Raw genomic sequence first — 21,212 nt, forward strand, 5'->3', positions numbered from 1 at the left:
GCCTTTAGCCAATCATTGTGTAGTAGGCGGGACATATGGTAAAAAGAGGTGCGAAAACAACCGGTTGTTTAATCAGAGAGAGGGCGCGTCATGAGAATGGAGTCTGTTTCCATTGGCTGTTATGGCTTTACGAAAAAGAAAGCGTAAATGCAATTGGCTGAATTTACTGTCAGTTTACTGATCTGGAACGCGAAGAGGCGCGAGCTTAGAAGATGTGAGTTTGATCACATGGACGGTTTTTATTATTTAGATACTGGTCGGAAATACATTGTTAGTATTAATGAACAGCCAAATTGTTGAGGTTATGGTATTAATTTTAGAATTTATAGCTTGCATGACGTAGGTGAACTAAATACACTAATGTTATATTTCCAGAGATGTAAATTCTTGCACCGGAAGTACCATGGTGCTCCTGAGGGCAGGTCTGTGTCCAGGGTTGAGTGAAGACCTCATTAAAGCTCTACGTGAAGGAGCTGTTAGAACAGGTTCTCCCACCATGACAAGACAAGTTTTTCCAAATGCAAATCGACTATTGCTAGATTTGTCTAACCGTGTTTGTCTTCCAGTTGAGGACCTTGTCCTGTCTGATCCAGAACATCTGGCCCAGAAATGCTCAGTATCCTACAAGGTCTGTAGTGAGATCAGATTTACACAAAATACATGTCTATCCATATTATTGAAATGTGTCCAGGATTTTAACACATAACTGTAGGTAGTTCTCTCATTACTGGACAACTCATGTGATCCATCAATCCATCCCTTCATCCATCTCCAGTAACCAAAAGGCATCGCTGGATCCATACTTTTTACATTGCAGGGTTCCTATGCATTTTGGAAAAGTATGAAAAAGTATGGAATTTGAGTGAATTCCAGGTTTGGATTAGTATTGATTAAAAGAACACTGAGTATTGAAAAATATTGGTGTTTCCATATTATTGCCCTTCGTTTTTCAAAAATATAAAATGAAGAATTTGTCAAAATATTTGTTATAAAACAAAGGCTACGTTTACGTTAATCCAGATGCATTTGAAAACGACATTTACGTCTAAAAGCTAAAAACGCTGCAGGTCCACACTTTGATATTTAATCATTTCCCCAAAAGTTGTTCATCCAACTGAAAGGTCTGAAAACACTTGCATCCCTGTACTACTCATGAGCAAAAAACGAATAACGCTGATTTGACATCCTCCTCTTTAAAACGTCACGGCAATGACTACGAATGTGTCATCGTTTTCGAAAGCCTCAGTTTTCACGGGAAAAATGTAACCACTTTGGAGGATGTTTTCAAAATGCTACAATTTCGCTGGCTTAAAAACGCAATCTCAGTGTGGATGGAAATCCAAAAAATACACTTTTTCAAACGAAACTGTATTGGAGTGGACATGGCCAAAAGGTATAATTCCAGACGAAAGCTCTTCGCTAAACTGGATCTGCACATCTGTGATCCGTTGTTACGTTGTGAGGCAACAGTTGCCATGACAATACAAATCCCCTGACTGTACGACAAAACACATGGAAACCATAAGTTTATTGTGATGTAAATCATAATACTGATATCATATTGTGGAATCCACCTATCCACTAGATAAGTGGTTTTGAGTGAGAGGCAGTGCGATATGTGTGTGTTAAAAGAGTGTGTGAAGGGTTCTTTGTGTTCTTTCAGGCCTTGGTGGCAGTTCGGCGTGTTCTTCTGGCACAGCATGCAGCGTTTCCTATCTCAGGAGCCGACCTGTACGATGAGCTGCTGAGCTCCACTTCTATTCTCTCCACAGGAATTACCAGGTGACTGCATTCCCACGCTCTGTTATCTCGGTACAGATAGAAGTGTGTGAATGCAGGACTGAACGAGTAATATATTAACATGTAGGAAGAAAGTTCAGAGGTTTAGAAATAGCATTTAATATGTCCTACTGTATACATAACTCCGTTCTGATTGGCTGGAAGTTGTGGCGCACTCAGGAAGACAGCCATGGACAACCAACATTCTCAAATTTTCTTAACAAATTTTAAGGACGTCTCTGTACGTTGCTGCATTCATCTTTCATTGATCCTGACTAGTCTCCCAGTCCCTGCTGCTGAAAAACATCCCCACAGCATGATGCTACCACCACCATGCTTCACTGTAGGGATGGTATTGGTCAGGTGATGAGTGGTGCTTGGTTTACTCCAGATATGACGCTTGGCATTCAGTCCAAAAAGTTCAATCTTTGTTTCCCATGGTCTGAGAGTCCTTCAGGTGTTTTTTCAGAAACTCCAGGCAGGCTGTCATGTGCCTTTTTCTGAGGAGTGGCTTGTATGTGCTCTTTCGATATCCCATTCCACATTTAGTCCACATTTGCTGTTAAAATAACCTCCACTCTACTTCAAAGATATTACAATCGATTCAAGTGTGCTTGTGGAGATTTTCCCACAAGAGCATTAGCAAAGTCAGTACTGATGTAGAAGCAGTTCTTGTATATACATTGTGTACCTGTGTATAACCTTGTTATGGTGTGTTTAATGCCTGGTTTTCTTTCTCTCCATGTCCAATAGTGTGGACAATCTGCTTGACTCTGGACTGTACACAGGAGAAATTACTGAATTGTGTGGAGGACCAGGAACAGGCAAAACACAGGTAAGTGTTTCAATGCAAGTATCCAAAATGGCAGTACAATTTTTCTTATTTAAAAAGACATGGTCACGACATCAAAACTTTCCAAAATGTACATACACACAATATGGACGAAAGGACACCTGACCATAAGATTCTGTGCTTATAGGCTATAATAACCTCTTTAATAACCTCTTCAAGGGAGATTTTCCACTAGTTTTTGGTGTGTGCTTGTCGATATTTTCTGCTCATTCAGCCACAAGGGTGTTTGTAAAATCAGGTACTGATTTAGGTGATGTGAGGAGGGCTGGGGTACAGTCAGAGTTCCAATCCATCCCAAAGATATTTAATAGGGTTGAGGTCAGAGCTTTTCCACTGCAGCCTCTGTAAACCATATTTTCATGAAGAATTTTCATCCTGGAACAGATTTGGGTCTCGAAGGGAAATTGAATGCTACATCCAATACAGTTATGTGGAAGAACCACATACGGCTGGAAGTCAGGTGCCCGTATAGTGTGTATCATGATAGGGAAATCAGCCATTAAAGCACATGACACCTTGTTACATTTTTTTTCCCTGTCATCTTCACCCTTAGATCTGCTTCAGTGTCGCTGTCAGCGTTGCGCATGAGCTGAAGCAGAACGTAACCTACATCGACACAAACGGAGGAATTTGTGCTAACCGGCTGCTCCAGATGCTTCAGGAGAAAACCATGGATTCAGCAGAGCAGGTAGAACTCGAAACGATTCCCCTCGATGTTCTCCATTCTGACTGTTTAGAGGGCATTGAATTTTTTGGATTATACATTCATTGTTTTTTTCAGTAACACCCTGTAAGTAAGGACAGGAACTATGTTGCTGGAAAGTCTAATGCTGTTAAATGTAGCTAATCAACGGACAAAACGTGCTTCAAAAAACGAACAAATAAAAAGCACTGTTTATAGATGAACGATCTTCAGAGGATCGGCGTGTTCAGAGCGTTCGACGTCTTCGCCTTGCTGTCCTGCCTTCAAAATCTAAGAGCCAACAGTCTCCAGATGGTAAATAGCTTTTATTTGAGTTTCTTAATAAAAAAATCAAAAATGCTAAATGTTTTATTTATTTATTTCATCATCATTAGGGAACTGTTGGTAGCGGTTTAGTCAAAGTCGTGATCGTGGATTCTGTGTCGGCCGTCCTCTCCCATAAGCTTGGAGGAAAACAGAACGAAGGTGGACTTAAAAAAAATAATTTATAAAAAAAAAATAAAAAAACAAACAAACAAAAAAAAAAAAAACTGTTTCTCGACTTTGTGTGGTTAAATAAATGAGAATCCGTGCCATTTCCCAAAGGCATGTCCCTGATGATGCAGGTGGCTACAGAGCTGAAAATGATCGCCAAGGATCTTAACGTCGCCGTTCTGGTAAGTATTCGTTCTTGAATTTGCGAACGGTTCACAGCGAATGCGCAAGGAAAAGTTATTGCGATGTGAATGTGTCAGGTGAGCAATCATGTAATACGTGATGGGAACAATCAGCTGAAGGCGGGACTGGGGCAGTCATGGAGCCACGTTCCATGCACGCGTATCCTCCTGCAGCGAGGAGAGCAGCCTGGCGCTTCCTCAAGCCTACGCACGGCCACAATCCTAAAATCATCACGACAGGTCAGTTTTTTTTTTAATGCCTACTACCAGGCCTCCTCACATCACCTACATCAGTACCTGACTTGTGCCTAAACAAGCACAGATGTCTAAAAAACACACTCCAAAATCTAATCCCTAGAAGGTTAGAGGTTATTCTAAGAGCAAATTGGGAATAAATGTGGGATGGGATGTTTAAAGCACATACAATATGGTCAGGTGTCGGTAGATATAATGACCCTATAATGTATAATCAAGGTTCTTTTTATAATCAGACACCAGAAAAGCTTAATATAAATGTCTTTTTCAACCAGGACACAGAATACTATATACGAGGTGGTATCAAAAAGTTTCAAGACTAGCTTTAAAAATAAAGAAAGTACTTTATTTATCTACGTTTACACACTTCATCTTCTGGAAGAGGGCAAAGTCCGCAGGAGACAAATCTGGCGAATAGGATTGGCGCTAGATTTTGTAGAGCGTTCTCTCCGACGATCATTATGCACAAGCTTCCTAATAGTTTTGACATTTTCGGGGGTTGAGCTCGTCCTGAACTCTCGTCGTTTTCCAGCGATGTTCTTCCGCTACTCGAACGACTCAGCGCAGCAACACCATACGTTATAGGTCTCTGTGGCAGATTTGCACAGAATTTCAAGTTTTCTCCATGTTCCAACTTCGCTGTCTATGATGAAATCGCAGACGTGCTAACGCACGCGCTCAGAATGTCACCAGTTAGCACCGCTAGTCTCAAAACCTTTTTGATACAACCTCATACAGTAAGTGTCAAAGGTTTTATTTGTACAGATTTTCTGTGAATCTAAACGGAACATTTGGTCAATTTTTATTCGTTAGCATTCGCAATTTGAACATTTTATGATTCTATTATTGAACTTCAATGTTTTTAATTGCCACCGAAGTAACTATTTAGAAAGAAACTATTGAGTCCTTACAGATTTCTGATTGTCTGCTCCAAAATGGTCTTATTGCAAAGAAATTATTTTGACTTACCTGATTTGAGTTCTTTGATTTCCAGTGTTAACCATTTAGTTTTCCAATGGTCCCAATCATTTTGGAGTGTTGCATATAAGAAAACCCTCTTAAAATTAAAAATAAAAGGAAAAACATCGGAGTAGACATTTGCTACTGAAAAATTAGATGGTACTAATGATATTCGGGTGTTTGTTTTTTTGTTTTATCTTAAAGCCCTGCTACTTGATGGAGGAGTTTCATTTGAGTCCTCACCCTCAGGAAGAGTCACAGACTGGGTTTGCTGGGAAGAGAAAATTGCACACTGATTCATAACAAGCTACAGTGCAACTTTTAGGTACCTAACATTCAGAAGCCTCATGAATGGAATATATACAGTAGTACTATAAATATTACTACACTTGACTTTTACTGCAATATGAGGTCCTTCTCCAAAATGTTACCATAAATTGGAGGCTCCCAACATGTCTTCGGATGCGGTAGCATGGAATTTCCATTTCACTTGAACTAGGAGACCTAAACCTCTAGCATAACGATGCCCCTGTGCACAAAGTGAGTTTCATGAAGATATGTTTTGCATGGGTTGGAGTTGTTCTAGAGCACTGACCTCAACCTTATTGAACACCTTTGGGATAAATGCAAATGCTGCACCCCAGACCTCCTCACCTCACCTACATCAGTACTTGAATTTACTAAAACTCTTGAGGCACAAATCTCCATAAATCTTTCAAGAATAGTGGAGGATATTATAACAGCAAATGGGGACTAAATGTGGAATGTTCAAACAGCACATATGAATCTTATGCTCGGGTGTCCACAAACTTATAAAAAACAACTACTCAGGAGTTGATTATAACATGGAATGAACTACAATAACCCTGAAACAAGCGATTTCCTGTTGAACAATGCAAGCAGTTCCTATAGTAACTATAGCGTGTTAATAAGCATGAATGAATCCGTGATGTGGTACCATTAACTATTAATTCCTGGTGTATTTAAACACGTATTATTGTATCTTTACACACACTTGTATGGGAAACTTCAGAAACCGGGAGGGGGGGCAAATACGCAGATAATCGAGCAGTGTTTTATTTTTCCTGTGAGAAACGTCCAGTGTTTCAACGTGATCGATTTTGAGAGGAAAAAAAAAAAAAAGCATGAAATATTTCAACATTCTAAATAAGCTTTAAAAATGTCCAAACTACTCTGCACCGGTCATTAATGACGATTTGTTATCTAATAAAATATGTCCACTTGTATTGCTTTATGTTGGTGGTGTTATAATGAAAATCATTGTGTAATAGTACACATGTTTACAAATACTGGTTCTCTCACTATAATCTGCATTGTGTGTGTGTGTGTGCGTGCGTGCGTGTGTGTAAAAAAAAATCTCCCCTTTTCAAACAAGACTCCAGCCAAGATCAGGCTGGATTTTGCATGATGGCTGCACACGGGCATTTCCGTGCTTTAGGTTCAGTCCATATAGCAAATGTTAGAATTCGAGCTGAAGCCCAGCGAAGACCTGGACCCCAGGTGTGTGTTCTGCTTTGCATATTCAAACTACGTCCCCTGATCCTGACTATTTCTATAAGATGATGTCTGTTGTATCACCTCCATGACTGAAGAACTTTTACCAGCTCTATCCAAAAGACAATTCTATGTATTTAAAGATCAGTGATGGCTTCTGCAAATAAACCATGAAAAAAAATAAAAAATATTGGAAATCCTCAACAGCTTATATCGCCATTGATATACCAACACCATGGTAGTGTTTAGAAAGGAAACGAAAAGAGTTAGAGCAGCCGTGTTGAGACATATTTCATGTAAACTGCCCCAAGTTTATATCCGTCCTGACTGAGCACGTATTGTTTTATGGTCAACACTATTTTCAGTTGCCTCAATGTCTGTAGGTCATTTTGTTTTAACGCGAGAAACTTTCCCGAAAGCAACATGCTTCCCTCGGTCAGTTTTTTCAGCAAGGAGGAACCACTCTTCTTTTCCTTATGCACTGCCAGATCCAGTCCGCAGTGACTTTCAGGGCCTGGCTGCCCTCCTCGGGGTCCGCTAGGGTGTGCGTCGCGGAGGCGGCGGTGTAATCTTGAACGAGGTCGCCGTCGTACGCCAAGAAGTAGCGCCGCAGCTTCTCGAAGTCCTTCACCGATCCCGGGAGGTGCAGCTTCACTCCGCTGAAGATGTTCAGCAGAGTCTGCGAAAAGATTAAGTGCAAATTATTAATTCAACATGTGGAGAAAACACGGCAGGGCGCTTAATACGTTCCAGAGGGAAATCAGATTTTAACTATGTTCCGCACGTAAAAAGGATTACTCGTGAAAGCCCTGTACCGAAATATTTTGGTAGGAATACGTGTACTGCTGCACCCCTATTTCATGTAAAATAGTACTGCACTGTATTCAAAACTATCTGCAAGTTGTTTTTTTTGCCGGAAGTTCCAGCAATCAGATAGCGTTGTCGATTAATCGGCAAAAGCGATTAATGGGTTGACCTCTAGTGAGGAAACGTCCTCAGGACAGATATCCTGTCAGAAAACTTTATACTGAGGGTATAACACTGGAGGCTCCTTCCAAAAATGCTGCACTTTACAATAAATGCTCCTCTACATGTGGTGCATTGATATATTTCAGCCTTGCAGCAGAGTTGCTGTTATAAATCATCAACACTTTAGAGCTCTATGGCTCTGTGTGTTTGAGTCACGTGCGGTGTTTATTTTTTTTTTCTCCACTTCATCGCCCTAAAAAGAACACTGACCTTGTCATGCTGTGGGGCAGCTGCTTTAGCCGGAGACGCTTTCGCTTTGCTTTGGCCGTTGCTGTGAACTGGTTCGACCTTAATCTGAAACGAATCAGAGCAAGTGACCTGAGTGAGACTCTGTAGTAGAGCGGGAAAAGCAGAGCAAAGTGCACGCTGGGGGAAAAAAAACAAACACAAAAAAAATATATATGTTTTAGTACGCAGAAGACCTTCTTTGCGCTGTGTTCCTCGGATGCCAGCTTCCTCTTGGCAGGGGATGGAGTTGCAGGTTTCACCGCCTTTGGCTTTGGAGTGTGACCATTTTCTGGGAATGGGGAAAATTTAGGGATATGGCGTTAATTAAGGCTCAACCAACCACTTTTTTTTAAAAGATCAAGTTTTACAGATTAGAAGGCTGCATTGGGAATGGGATCCCGTGGGGACCCAACACAAATCGTTGTGTTGTAATGTTTTGTTTGAAAATTGGAAGATAAAAAAATAAATAAAAGATATGAAAGGTTGTCCTAGTTGTCATGTATGGTGCTTTAATTAAGCATTGCTTTATTTTACAGTTCAATGTTAGTTAATCGTAGCCCAAACATTTGTGTACATTTTTACACAATCTTTAAAAGCTGTGACAGAATCTGGGAGCAGGTGGACGCGAGAGATAATAGTCATTAATTTAGCGGGAGCAGGATTAAAAAAACTACAGATCTCCTGACCTACTGGTGTACTGACAAAGCGCTCAAACACTTGCCTTAACTGTATTTGCAGTTAACACGAGATCAGACCGAATTGTATGTAGATTAGGAACTGATGCTTTGGCCCGACCGGATGCACTTACTGGCTTTGTTTGGGTTTGCTGCGCTGTTCGAGGTGGATGGTGAGCTGCCTCCGCTGTCTCCTCCTGAAGAGCCCTTGTCGTTCTTGCTGCTTGTAGAAGGCCCCGCTGTCACCTCGAAGTCGCGTCTCTCCTTCGAGACATGGTAAAGTTCCTACAATGTGGACATGTCAATCAATTAGCCCAGATCTGTTGTGTTTAAATCATCGTATTGCCATGTAATTTACCCCGAGCTTCACCCAAACACATCACACTGTAAAGACTGGATACACGGCCGTACAGTGAATCCGGAAAGAATCCACAGAGCTTCACTTTTTCCACATTTTGTTGTTACCGTCTTATTCCAAAATGGATTAAATTCATTATTTTCCTCAAAATTTTGCAAACAATACCCCATAATGAGAACATGAAAGAAATGTGTTTGAAATCTGAAATGTATTAAAAAATAAATAAAGAAATAAAAAAACAAAATCACATACATAAGTATTCACATTTTTTGCTCAATACTTGAAGTACCTTTGGCACCAATTACAGCCTCAAGTCTTTTTGAGTTTGATGCTATAAGCTTGGCACCTATTTTTGGGCAGTTTCTCCCATTCTTCTTTGCAGAACCTCTGAAGCTCCATCAGGTTGGATGGGCAGCGTTGGCACACAGCCATTTTCAGATCTCTCCAGAGACGTTCAATCAGCTTCAGGTCTGGGCTCTGGCTGGGCCACTCAAGGACATTCACATTCACATTTTATCTTGGCTGTGTGCTTAGGCTCGCTGTCCTGTTGGAAGATACTGTCACCCCAGCTAAGGTCCATAACGCTCTGGAGCAGGTTTTCATCAAGGATGTCTCTGTACATTGCTGCATTCATCTTTCCCTTGATCCTGACAAGTGTCCCAGTTCCTGCTGCTAAAAAACATCCCCACAGCATGATGCTGCCACCACCATGCTTCACTGCAGGAATGGTATTGCCCAGGTGATGAGCAGTGCCTGGTTTCCTCCAGACATGACCTTTTCTCATGGTCTGAGAGTCCTTCAGGTGCCTGTTACTGAGAAGTGGCTTCCATCTGGCCACTCTATTATACAGGTCTGATTGGTGGAGTGGAGCTCGATACAATCCTGTCTCAGAGGTCTACAGACAATTCCTTGAACTTCATGGTTTGTGCTCCGACATGCACTGATAACTGGGGGACCTCATATAGACAGGTGCGTGCCTTTCCAAATCATATCCAATCAACTGAATTTACCACAAGTGGACTCCAATCAAGTTGTATAGAATTTTGAGGAAAGAAAATTTAAATCCATTTTGGAATAAAGCTGTAACATAAAATGTGGAAAAAGTGTAGCGTTGTGAATACATTCCAGATGCACTGTATAGAACGCCTTTGTTTTTTTTCCTGCACAAAACCAAACCTGGAACTGGAACACTATGCCTTCCTGCCAGACATCAATACCGCTCACAGGTTTGGTCCCGGATGTTCACCCGCCAGGTGTCCACAAACTTTTGTCCAAAGAGTACGTGTATACATTAAGGTGATTATCCTTTTTTTTTTTTTTTTACGTTGACGCACCTTGAGCTGGGGGAGGTTGGTGGCCGTCTTCCAGTCCTTATCGTCCCGCATGCGAGTGCACCGAGGGAACCGGATGGAGATGCCGTCGGCTGTGTGCATTTCGGACTTGGAGAACTCGGCGCCCGTGATCTCCCAAACAGGGGCTTTCTGTGAGCAAGAGAAACGTTGCACTTTTACCAAACATGTTATTACATAAAAATGCGCTACTAATTCAATTATTACCGTATATTATATTGTTAACAGTTATAGGACGGTCGTTCTCTTGTAATTGTTTTTTTTTTTAACCGACTCTGGAGACTCCTTCCATAAAATTGTAAGAAAACTTCAGCATATGAATTTACAAACTAATATACAGTGGGTACGGAAAGTATTCAGACCCCCTTAAATTTTTCACTCTGTTATATTGCAGCCATTTGCTAAAATCATTTAAGTTCATTCTTCTTCCTCATGAATGTACACATAGCGCCCCATACTGACAGAAAAACACAGAATTGTTGACATTGTTGCAGATTGATTAAAAAAGAAAAACTGAAATATCACATGGTCCTAAGTATTCAGACCCTTTGCTGTGACACTCATATATTTAACTCAGGTGCTTTCCATCATCCTTAAGATGGTTCTACACCTTCATTTGAGTCCAGCTGTGTTTGATTATACTGATTGGACTTGATTAGGAAAGCCACACACCTGTCTATATAAGACCTTCCAGATCACAATGCATGTCAGAGCAAATGAGAATCATGAGGTCAAAGGAACTGCCTGAAGAGCTCAGAGACAGAATTGTGGCAAGGCACAGATCTGGCCACGGTTACAAAAAGATTTCTGCTGCACTTAAGGGTCCTAAGAGCACAGTGGCCTCCATAATCCTCAAATGGAAGACGTTTGGGACGACCAGAACCCTTCCTAGAGCTGGCCGTCCGGCCAAACTGAGCTATCGGGGGAGAAGAGCCTTGGTGAGAGAGGTAAAGAAGAACCCAAAGATCACTGTGGCTGAGCTCCAGAGATGCAGTCAGGAGATGGGAGAAAGTTGTAGAAAGTCAACCATCACTGCAGCCCTCCACCAGTCGGGGCTTTATGGCAGAGTGGCCCGACGGAAGCCTCTCCTCAGTGTAAGACACATGAAAGCCAGCATGGAGTTTGCTAAAAAACACCTGAAGGACTCCAAGATGGTGAGAAATAAGATTCTCTGGTCTGATGAGACCAAAATAGAACTTTTTGGCCTTAATTATAAGCGGTATGTGTGGAGAAAACCAGGCACTGCTCATCACCTGTCCAATACAGTCCCAACAGTGAAGCATGGTGGTGGCAGCATCATGCTGTGGGGGTGTTTTTCAGCTGCAGGGACAGGACGACTGGTTGCAATCGAGGGAAAGATGAATGCGGCCAAGTACAGGGATATCCTGGACAAAAACCTTCTCCAGAGTGCTCTGGACCTCAGACTGGGCCGAAGGTTTACCTTCCAACAAGACAATGACCCTAAGCACACAGCTAAAATAACGAAGGAGTGGCTTCACAACAACTCCGTGACTGTTCTTGAATGGCCCAGCCAGAGCCCTGACTTAAACCCAATTGAGCATCTCTGGAGAGACCTATAAATGGCTGTCCACCAACGTTTACCATCCAACCTGACAGAACTGGAGAGGATCTGCAAGGAGGAATGGCAGAGGATCCCCAAATCCAGGTGTGAAAGACTTGTTGCATCATTCCCAAAAACACTCCTGGCTGTATTAGATCAAAAGGGGGCTTCTACTAAATACTGAGCAAAGGGTCTGAATACTTAGGACCATGTGATATTTCAGTTTTTCTTTTTTAATAAATCTGCAACAATGTCAACAATTCTGTGTTTTTCTGTTAGTATGGGGTGCTATGTGTACATTACTGAGGAAGAAGAATGAACCTAAATGATTTTAGCAAATGGCTGCAATATAACAGAGTGAAAAATTTAAGGGGTTCTGAATACTTTCTGTACCCACTGTATATAGGTTTATTGTTTTGCAACACCCCAGCTTCAAATACATCCTTTTCAGCTGTTACTATAGTAACAATAACAAAGGCATATTTTACTACTACATTTCTTAATACAGGGTTTCTGCAGGTTTCATAAAGTTTGGACCAGCGAAAGATTTGGGACCTAGAACATCAAATTGAAAACTTTGAAAGGCCTAAAAGTATGATCTTTTTTATATACCCTGTGAAAACCCTGTAATAACAGTCCTACACCTGAAAATGAGACCAGCTCAGAAACCAGATTTACTCTTAGGAGGAAAAACAAACCAAAAAAGACATAATTACTACTGCTTTTATAAAATTCTTTTTTTTTTTTTTACCTCAGGATCTCGGATAAGAAAATCCGGATAGTAGTTCTTGACTATTTTTAGCCATGGTGGGATCTTGCTCGGATCCTGTGAAAGAGAGACGCGTGAAAAACAATTAACATCAGTGTGTTGCAATTGGGGTCGTAAAGATCCGGGAATTTTCGAGATTGGTAACTTTCCGTGGGAAAATCTGGGCATAAACGGGAATAAAATGGAAAATGATAAAATTGCAGGTGACCCTATACCAGAGAACTTAAATGTAGTTGGGGGAAATAAAATCTTGCTGGATAATTTTGGATAAAACCACCAGATTTTATGCAATTTCTGTTGAATTTGCACATTCATCACTCAGACATGCACATGCACACATCACATATACTACAGGGCCACTGAGGCCACACCCCCTGCATGCACTGTGCATTATGCTGTAATATAACACACATAATTTCTTAAATCCTGAAATTGAATTGAAAATGTCGATTTTGGCGTAAATTTCACGTAAATTACATAAATATTACATACATTTATGTTTAAAACTTCCTTGTGCTGTGTGTGAGTTATTGTGCAACAAAATTATACTACAATTAAACCAAACCAAAATGTTTATATTTATTTTTAAATTTAAAACCAATTCCTATAAATTGAAAAGATTTCAAATGTTTTTTCCTGGATTCCTGGATGAAGTTATGGGGTCACGGAGTAGAAAGTTTGCGGATTTTTTTTTCCTGCAAACCTGGTTGCAGTTATGGGGTCACGGAGTTAGTTATGTAGACGGAAGGTTGTCTCGGCCCAGGATCGCTTATACCTTGCCGATTTTAATGACGTCCAGCTCCTTCTGCAGTCTGGCGAGCGTGGCGTCGTCGTAGCCCCCGGAGCATTTCGTCACCGTGCACCATTTTTTTGAGGCGGGATCGTAGCAGCCCATGAGGAAACTGGACATGATTCCACCTGCGTAAACCAAAAGAGACGAAACAAATGAAAACGGTTCGACTTGAAATGATTACAAAAGCATCATCTAGGATTAGTAAAGGGCCATGAAAAAAATACTCTACACACCTTTTGAGCCTGAACCATAAAACGCCCCCAAAACCACTAAATCTGCAGTGTCTGCCATTGCGCCTTCATTCAGGTAGTCTTTCTTCACCTTCAGCCAGTGGCGTTTGCCGGGTTCGTACGCCCCCTGAGATATACAATGATCAGCTCTCAGTCTCGTACATCGTACCTCACCTCAGCCCCATCGAACTGCTACTGTTAGAGCATTGAGCAGGACATTTAACCCTTAACTGGATTTACCTTGATGTCTTTCAGAACAAGTCCCTCCAGTCCCTCTCTGATGACTCGCGTGATCATTTCAGCCAAGTCAGCGGCTCTCTGTCGGAACACAACCCTGCGTTTATTCGTGTTTGCAAAACAAAATTCCGTATGTAATCCGGAAAAGTTCAACGTACCGTGACGTGCTTCATCTCCGAGAACAAAATCCTGTTCGGCACTTCCACCATGTTGTCATGAAGAAAATTTCGCCTCTCGCAAAGCGGCCTGGGAAAACAACACCGAAATCTTACAAAGCGCCAAGATAATGTTATGAATGAATGAAGCTTTATGACCACTGACAGATGAAGTGAAGAACACTGATTATCTCTTCATCATGGCACCTGATAGCGGGTGCGATTTATAAGGCAGCAAGTGAAACATTTAGTCTTAGCAGTTGACGTGTTAGAAGCGGGAAAAATGGGGATACAGATTTATTTTTTTTGGTTGCATGATAACTCGCCAGTCAAAATAAGAAGGCTTGAATATTGTCAGTAACAGAGTACTCACTTGTCCATGAGGCTGACCCCGTTGAAATAAATGCAGTCGAAAACGAACAGGCACACTTGTGCGTCTTGGAACGCCGCTTTCTGAAACACAGTCATGAATCGCTGTCACATGTGCAGTCTTGTTAAAATAAACCTTGTGGCAAAAACAAATAAAAACTCACTTTGTGGACTCCTAATGTCCCAAATGGCAGAGGCTTACTGGTATTGGTATCAATCAGGAGAACCTCTGCATCTAGAATCATGCTGTGGCCTCCAGCAAAAGCTTGAGGTATGAACTCTTTGAAGTGAGCCACCTGGAAAAGAAAGGGGGAAAGAATCCAAATCAAATCAATACACACACACACACACACACCGCTTTCAAAATATTGATACTTTGGACACAGTTTTGACAGGTTTACTTAGGGTGTACTCACTTTTGTTGCCAGCATTTTAAAGAACAGTAAATCTGTACTGCTGCACACTGACTACTCTTAAGTACATGCAAGTGTAATTTGGTATTGTCCTTTGAGAACATGTACTAATATGGTTGCTGAAATGCGAGTCACTGTTGTGCGACACTGTATGTATATAAATTGCGTGTATAAAAGATATAAACACTGGGACGTATGCGATGCGGTACCTTGTGAGGCAGCACGGGTTTAAGGCTGCGGCTGAAGTAGCTGAAGTGGTTGCCGTTCTTGTGCACTTGCACGCGCTCGCCGTCGTACTTGATCTCGGAGTACATGCCGTTCGGGCATTTCTTCATGGCGTACTCGATGGACTTGCAGGCTTCTGCCTGGATGTGGGGAACAGTGAGAAGAAGAGGAAGAAGCACAAGAGCTTATAAGTCATAGGTGTCTCAGGGTTGAAATCCACAGGCTTTGCTAGACATTTAAACGAAAGGTCAGACCAGCATGGGCTGCACAGGGGTCATAAGCGTTGCTTCTATGCTTAGGAGTTTCCTCGGGCCGCCCCCGTTCAATGCCTCCTCCTGATTGCGTAGGACTCTGTCGACCACGTCGCCCAGGTTTCGAGAGGCTTTGAAGGCATCGTAGGCGTTGGGGTCTAAAGCATCCAGGCTGTGCAGAAGGAAAATGGGGTGTTAATACTTTTTTGGCTCAGACATTTTTTGGCATCATGCTGCATGGGTTGATTATTGTCTGCACTGCAAGAGGTATCAATTTAATACAGATGCCTATTTTTGGGGCAGGGAATACTTACACGTGTTTGGCCCCTGAATTGATCTTCAAATCATGTTTTACCAGACGGATGTAACACTTTAAGTCGTTCCCTGTGCATCTGTTATTCAAAACAAATGATAATTTTTTTTATTTATCTGGCAACCAAAAAAAGTAATCATTAAATCACAGTACTCTACAAGTACAAGAAAACAAGAACACACTTTTTGGCGATTTCCTCCAGTTCCGCCTGCTGCTCATCTTCTTTAGTGAGCTGAGCCAGGCGGTTTAGTGAGGCGTCCACTTCCTGGATGGTCAGCAGACTCTTGGTTGAAGGAGGGAACGAGTTGCTGTCGTCGAAAAACATCCTCACCGTCTCTGAGACGTCTCCCTTTTAAACATCAAAAAAAGTTTTTTTCCCCGCCTCAGTCGTTCAAGCGAATCGTTATTCCTTTACGAGATTACTGACCTGTTCGAGGTCGCGCACCATCTCGTCCTGGTTGCAGTTCAGGATGCGGCTGAAGAGTTTGACGATTTGCTTGTCATTGAGGTTGTAGACGCTTTTCACGACGCCTGGGAGGAGCAGCTTCACCGTCAGGAAGAGATCGCCCTTAAACTTATCTGTTGGAAAGAAAGAGATAGAGGGGAAAAAGAAGAGGAACAGGTTGCTCAAGTTCTCTGACAATTCTGTAAAACCATCCTGATTTAGAACTCATTCGAGTGAGTGGAGCTCACCTCCACCAGAACCCTTCTTTAGGAAGTCCCTGATGATCTCAGTCTTCGTGTTGTAGCTGGACTTCTCGGCCACCATGGCGCAGAGTTTGCGGAACTCGCGGAACAGGCAGTCCTTGTGGTCCGGCTGGCAGAACTGAGCGGACAGAGTGCTGCCCTGGGGGGCTTTAGCGGGGGACGGGCCTGGACTCGACGAGGATGAACCAGCTTTTGCTGCTGTGGGAGGAACACAGCACATTTACTAAGGGTCACAAAATTTCCATTTTTTCCAATTTTATTTTTAAAGAATTGAAGACAGTTGAATTTCTACAATCACATGCATACAGCACACTCACTAAGGCCCCCCATTAAATAAGCACCCCCGCTTTAACTGCACCTGTTATTCACTTTGCCTTCACTTCAATAAATACCTGTGAAACCGGAAAACTTGCGCGGCGCGTTAACGGTCGGATCAGCAGGAGGAGCAGATAACTCCCCGCTGGTGTTCAACTTGGCCTGCACCTTCTTCTTCGGACTCGCTTTAGCCTTGGATACCGAATCTGTGCACAAGATGGATGTAGAGCTTAACAATTAATTATTTCAATCGTCATCAACACCTGTTATCGAGCGTACGCGCCATACCTGCGACAAGCTTATTGATCAGCTCTTTCTCCTCGTCCTGCAGCTCCTCCCAGCCCTCCAGGTCAGTAATATCCTCGATCTTCTTAGTGGTGGCCCGGGCGCGCTCGAGCTTCTCGAAGATGCACTTCACGTGATACCACTCCTTCATCTCGCCGGCGGACTCACTGAACGGGTTGGGTACGATCTTCCCGATGCGCACCAGCCCCTTCATGATCTTGTCCTTGCATTTCTTGCAGCCCGCCTGGCCACGCTTGGCGTACTCCACGCAGTATCTCTGCTCGGCCATTTCCAACTGATCGTCCTTCCACACAGCTCGAGAGAGGGCTAGGAAAGACGGAGACGAGAGGCCGAAGCGTCTCGACTGAGGTCTCGCTGATGAGGCAAAGCCCCAAACGTCGATTATAGGACGGGAGTGCTCCTGGAGGAGAGGCGTACACACACGGATTGTCCTGCAAAAGGTTCTTGCTGCCTTGCAAAACCAGGGCCCATGCATTCAGGTTATGTCAAAAGGTGGGGCATCATACACACGGCAATGTGAATCCTAGGGGAAGGGATGGAGAAAGATCAACATCAGCACCTCTTTTACTTTTCACGTGGTATATTCAGCCCAATCTTGTGACGTCACAAGAATAAACCGGATATGCTTTCAAGTGAAGCTTGAAAACTCAAATGCTGCGTTTAATTACATATATATTATATTAAAAGTAAATCAGCAAGTAAATATTAACTCCAAACCAACACCAATCACTATAACTTATTTTGTTATACAAAAATATTACATTAGAGTAAATGTTGCCACGTAAACAAAAGCGTCAACTGAGTAAACATGCTCAATTCGCATTATAACAAAATACCCAGAAAAACTGTATAACTAGAGTGAAATCCTGCAAATAAATATACATTTATCATTTATAAATACTCACAAAACGTGAAAATGCTGTTAACTGAAACCACGACAACGAAGCTAGTAGGCTTGACCAACTTGTTCGACCCCATATAGCGCCTTAAGTCTATGGTTTAATCCATATTCCATAGCAAGTGCACTAGATAGGGTGTCTATTTCCTATTATACTACAACACACGTAGTGCACTTAAATAAAGAGCTCAGCCGCATTTAGGATACGCCCTGAACCCTGCACTCACTAGTGCGGCTAAAGCTAGCTCGAGTGTTAGCTAAGTGTTGTATAAACGTTCATACACGTTAGAAAACAAACCTGTCTTACCTTCTTGCTATTCGTTTCTCTTCTTGTCCTAAATCCAATTATTATTCGTAGTATTGTTTTATTTAAAACGGCTTGTGTAATGGGACAGTCGCTCTTACTGCACGGTGCATTCCCTTTAAGTCAAATCCACGCGCTTCCTCTTTGTTTGCGTGCACTTCCCGGGCACTGCGCATGCGCACATTTCGCTTTAGCCGACCTAAAAACCCCGCCTCTTCCTCAGGGTTATTAAAGGATAGCAGACGTTGAGGCATCCATTTAGTCAAAATATAATGATTTTCCAGCCATATATTAGGTTTTATTTAATATATCCATGTGCAGACATTTGTCGTGATTGTATCAAGGCAAATTTGTGGATATTCCCATTTACACCTATTCACATCCACACACTCCCCAGTCCAATACAGCGGATTTATTCACTACTGGTTTACTGTCCCCTCAACACTAAGTTTTTCTTGGTCTGAATCGAGCACTCTAATAAATATAATAATAAAGAATAAATAAATGAAATACAAACATTAATAAACTGCCATTAAGCTATAAAGAAACCAGAGTACTGCCAAGATATATACAGTTTATTCTGAGCTACCAGTTCCAAACACACAGGCCAAGCTGGTCAAATAGGTGGACTACATTTAGCAGTGTCCTTAAATCGATAAATCTGTTTTTTATGGCATTTGCCTTCCTGTAGCGGTGATTTATCTCTCCAAAAACAACTGGATGGAGTTGTAATTGAGATGTCTGAAGGGTGGCCAGAGTTGCTAGTCAGAATAAATTGGATCTGGAAGCACTATACTGTTCATTCCATTAGTATAATGGTTTCATTGATGGTTTCATATTGTGTCACAATGCGATTTTATCATGGACAGCAAGTTAGAACAAAGAGCAAACGTGAAATTTAGCATGAAAATGGGCAAATCTGCGCACTTCATGAGCGGGAAAACATCACTGGAAAATGACGAGAGATCAGGAAGACCTTTAATGACCTTCAATTTATTAAGAAATTTTCCCACTGTGGGACGAATAAAGGTATATCTTATCTTAATGGTATATCTTAACGAGCTCAGCTCCCGAAAATATCGAAACCGTTCAGCAACTTGTGCATGATGATCGTCGGAGAACAACCCACACAATCTCACTTCCGCAACCCACCAGACTCGTGGCGCCTGCGGACTTCACCCTCTTCTCAATGATAAAGATCCACCATAAAAGTCACCGTTTTGACACCATTGCGGAAAGATCCGGGGCGAATCGCAGACGGGGCTTGACACCCCTCGAAAAGAAGACTTCCAGGACACTTCCAGAAATGCTGGGAGCACTGTATTGCTTTGCAGAGGTATTTTGAAGGTAATAGTGTGTAAATGTAGATAAATAAAGTACTTTCTTCTAAACAGAACAGGTTGTTGAAACCTTTTAATACCACCTTGTATGTTACACATTCACATTGCAAACCCCGACCCAACAGGTAATTCCTCTGCTTTCACATATGCACACAGTTGGCAAACCTTCAGCTTGTCACCGTTATGGATGACCCTGCCGAGCATTCAGCACCCTGTGTTGCTGATAACCCCATTCTCACTAAACAGACCATGGCTCCGTCTGTTGTTGATAATACTTATAGGCCATCTATGCCCATTACACATCAGACCAGAACTGCTCTCCCAGATGAACAGGTCAATGTGGCACTGCACTCCACACACCTTGAAATTATGGATATGGCCCCTGGATGTGAGTAATGGCACCCAAGCCAAGTTTCTGACTGAAATATCCCAGTCTATTCATCACTCTTCAGTAATCCACCACTTTGCTTTATGGATCTGGAAGCTACGTCTTGTATACAGCTATATTTTTCTCCCAAACATGCCAGTGGTTTGTAGTAGCCAAAAAGGCATGTATTGCATGTATTGTGCATTATTAATAATTTAAATAATGTTCAAAAACTCAAAATTATTATATTTCATTAAATGCCAAAAAAAAAAAAACTATTATGATGATTTAAAACATCTGGGAAGATGCACAGCCCTGTATAAGGCCAACATGAGGCCCAACTCTTCTGAACAATATAATTTCCTCAGGCCTGGTGCTACATAAAATTGACTCAATAACTCAATGAGTTTTGGGTCAAGGGTCTTTTATTGACAGATACTGTCATATACAGTACAGCACAATACACAGTCAAACGATACTACATTCCCAAGGAAAATTTTTATTTACCATTATGAGACACAAAACAACCCAGGACACTACTAAATATACAGCATCCCAGTATGTATTCTATATATAATCTATCTAATTTTATTGAATTATTCTGGAACTATCCATATTCATATTGTTTGTGTCTTGGCATTTCCTAGAAATGGTTTATATTTCAATCTCTTACACAAGAGGACCTCAGAAATGCTTGCATTTCCTCTACAACCCAGAAGATGTCAGAATTTGTCTCCTCCAAATATCAGAAGATTTAAGGGGGGAAAAAACCAAATAAACCACAACAACTTACTCTTTGTTACACCCGGGTCTTCATTAATTCTCAGAGTCTGTTCATTTTTTTTAATCACCTTTAAACCGTCACCACCCAGTGATCAGAGCAACTCATCCCAACATGAGGCATGCGGATTTGGTCAGCGTCTGCAAACAATTTCAAAGGTTTTAAAATGTTTGAGTTTGATAGACAAAGACGTGATTTACACCCATGCACCACTTCAGCTCATCTCAGAGCACACATGCCAGATGATCACACTGCTGTTTATTGGTTCTCTGCTTGACTTAAAGAAAGGGTTCGGCAGGCCATCCCATTTGACGTTGATGCATCATACACAGTATATATTGATGAAAAAATTAGGTTTACACATGGACAGACAGGGAATCAGTCTCACTAGGAGTTACCTCAATCTTTACAAATTTCAGAACATTTAATCCAAGAAGGGAATGTTTTGTATTTTGAAAATGCTGGGTCAAAGTTTCCTTGATTCCTTTAAATTGAATCTAGTACAGATCATTATTGTC

General features: G+C 41.8%; 2 protein-coding genes and 1 long non-coding RNA gene across 6 annotated transcripts in view; 2 read left to right on the forward strand and 1 right to left on the reverse strand.

The window, feature by feature from the left end:
- The window catches only part of LOC310720258, a 449,438-nt gene that overhangs the window by 88,652 nt on the left and 339,574 nt on the right, over nucleotides 1-21,212 (forward strand). The window lies entirely within an intron of this gene.
- Nucleotides 129-7,328, forward strand: rad51d (RAD51 paralog D). Of its 3 annotated transcripts, XM_083530701.1 has the most exons (12): nucleotides 134-270; nucleotides 376-485; nucleotides 567-628; nucleotides 1,664-1,782; nucleotides 2,533-2,614; nucleotides 3,186-3,320; nucleotides 3,534-3,629; nucleotides 3,710-3,800; nucleotides 3,921-3,991; nucleotides 4,070-4,231; nucleotides 5,411-5,531; nucleotides 7,210-7,328. In XM_083530701.1, exons 2-11 carry the CDS (start codon nucleotides 404-406, stop codon nucleotides 5,507-5,509), a joined length of 999 nt encoding a protein of 332 aa, XP_083386827.1. In that variant the 5' UTR covers nucleotides 134-270; nucleotides 376-403; the 3' UTR covers nucleotides 5,510-5,531; nucleotides 7,210-7,328. The 3 variants fall into 3 exon arrangements, with proteins under 3 accessions (XP_083386826.1, XP_083386827.1, XP_083386825.1); XM_083530700.1 differs by lacking the exon at nucleotides 7,210-7,328 and having other exon boundaries at nucleotides 129-214; nucleotides 5,411-6,889; XM_083530699.1 differs by lacking the exon at nucleotides 7,210-7,328 and having other exon boundaries at nucleotides 136-270; nucleotides 5,411-6,889.
- Nucleotides 6,578-18,368, reverse strand: lig3 (ligase III, DNA, ATP-dependent). 2 transcript variants are annotated; one of them, XM_083530685.1, is made up of 21 exons: nucleotides 18,210-18,368; nucleotides 16,987-17,527; nucleotides 16,776-16,904; nucleotides 16,369-16,581; nucleotides 16,103-16,254; nucleotides 15,858-16,024; nucleotides 15,677-15,754; nucleotides 15,366-15,534; nucleotides 15,096-15,251; nucleotides 14,638-14,769; nucleotides 14,478-14,557; nucleotides 14,108-14,195; nucleotides 13,953-14,030; nucleotides 13,716-13,839; nucleotides 13,465-13,607; nucleotides 12,672-12,746; nucleotides 10,345-10,491; nucleotides 8,787-8,937; nucleotides 8,173-8,267; nucleotides 7,961-8,044; nucleotides 6,578-7,400 (listed from the first exon to the last, which is right to left on the reverse strand). In XM_083530685.1, the coding sequence occupies exons 2-21, from the start codon at nucleotides 17,477-17,479 to the stop codon at nucleotides 7,167-7,169; spliced, it is 2,988 nt and encodes a 995-aa protein (XP_083386811.1). In that variant the 5' UTR covers nucleotides 17,480-17,527; nucleotides 18,210-18,368; the 3' UTR covers nucleotides 6,578-7,166. The 2 variants fall into 2 exon arrangements, with proteins under 2 accessions (XP_083386811.1, XP_083386812.1); XM_083530686.1 differs by lacking the exon at nucleotides 18,210-18,368 and adding an exon at nucleotides 17,910-18,005.

The sequence above is a fragment of the Silurus aristotelis genome (assembly GCF_946808225.1).
Source record: "Silurus aristotelis genome assembly, chromosome: 26".
Lineage (NCBI taxonomy): Eukaryota > Metazoa > Chordata > Actinopteri > Siluriformes > Siluridae > Silurus > Silurus aristotelis.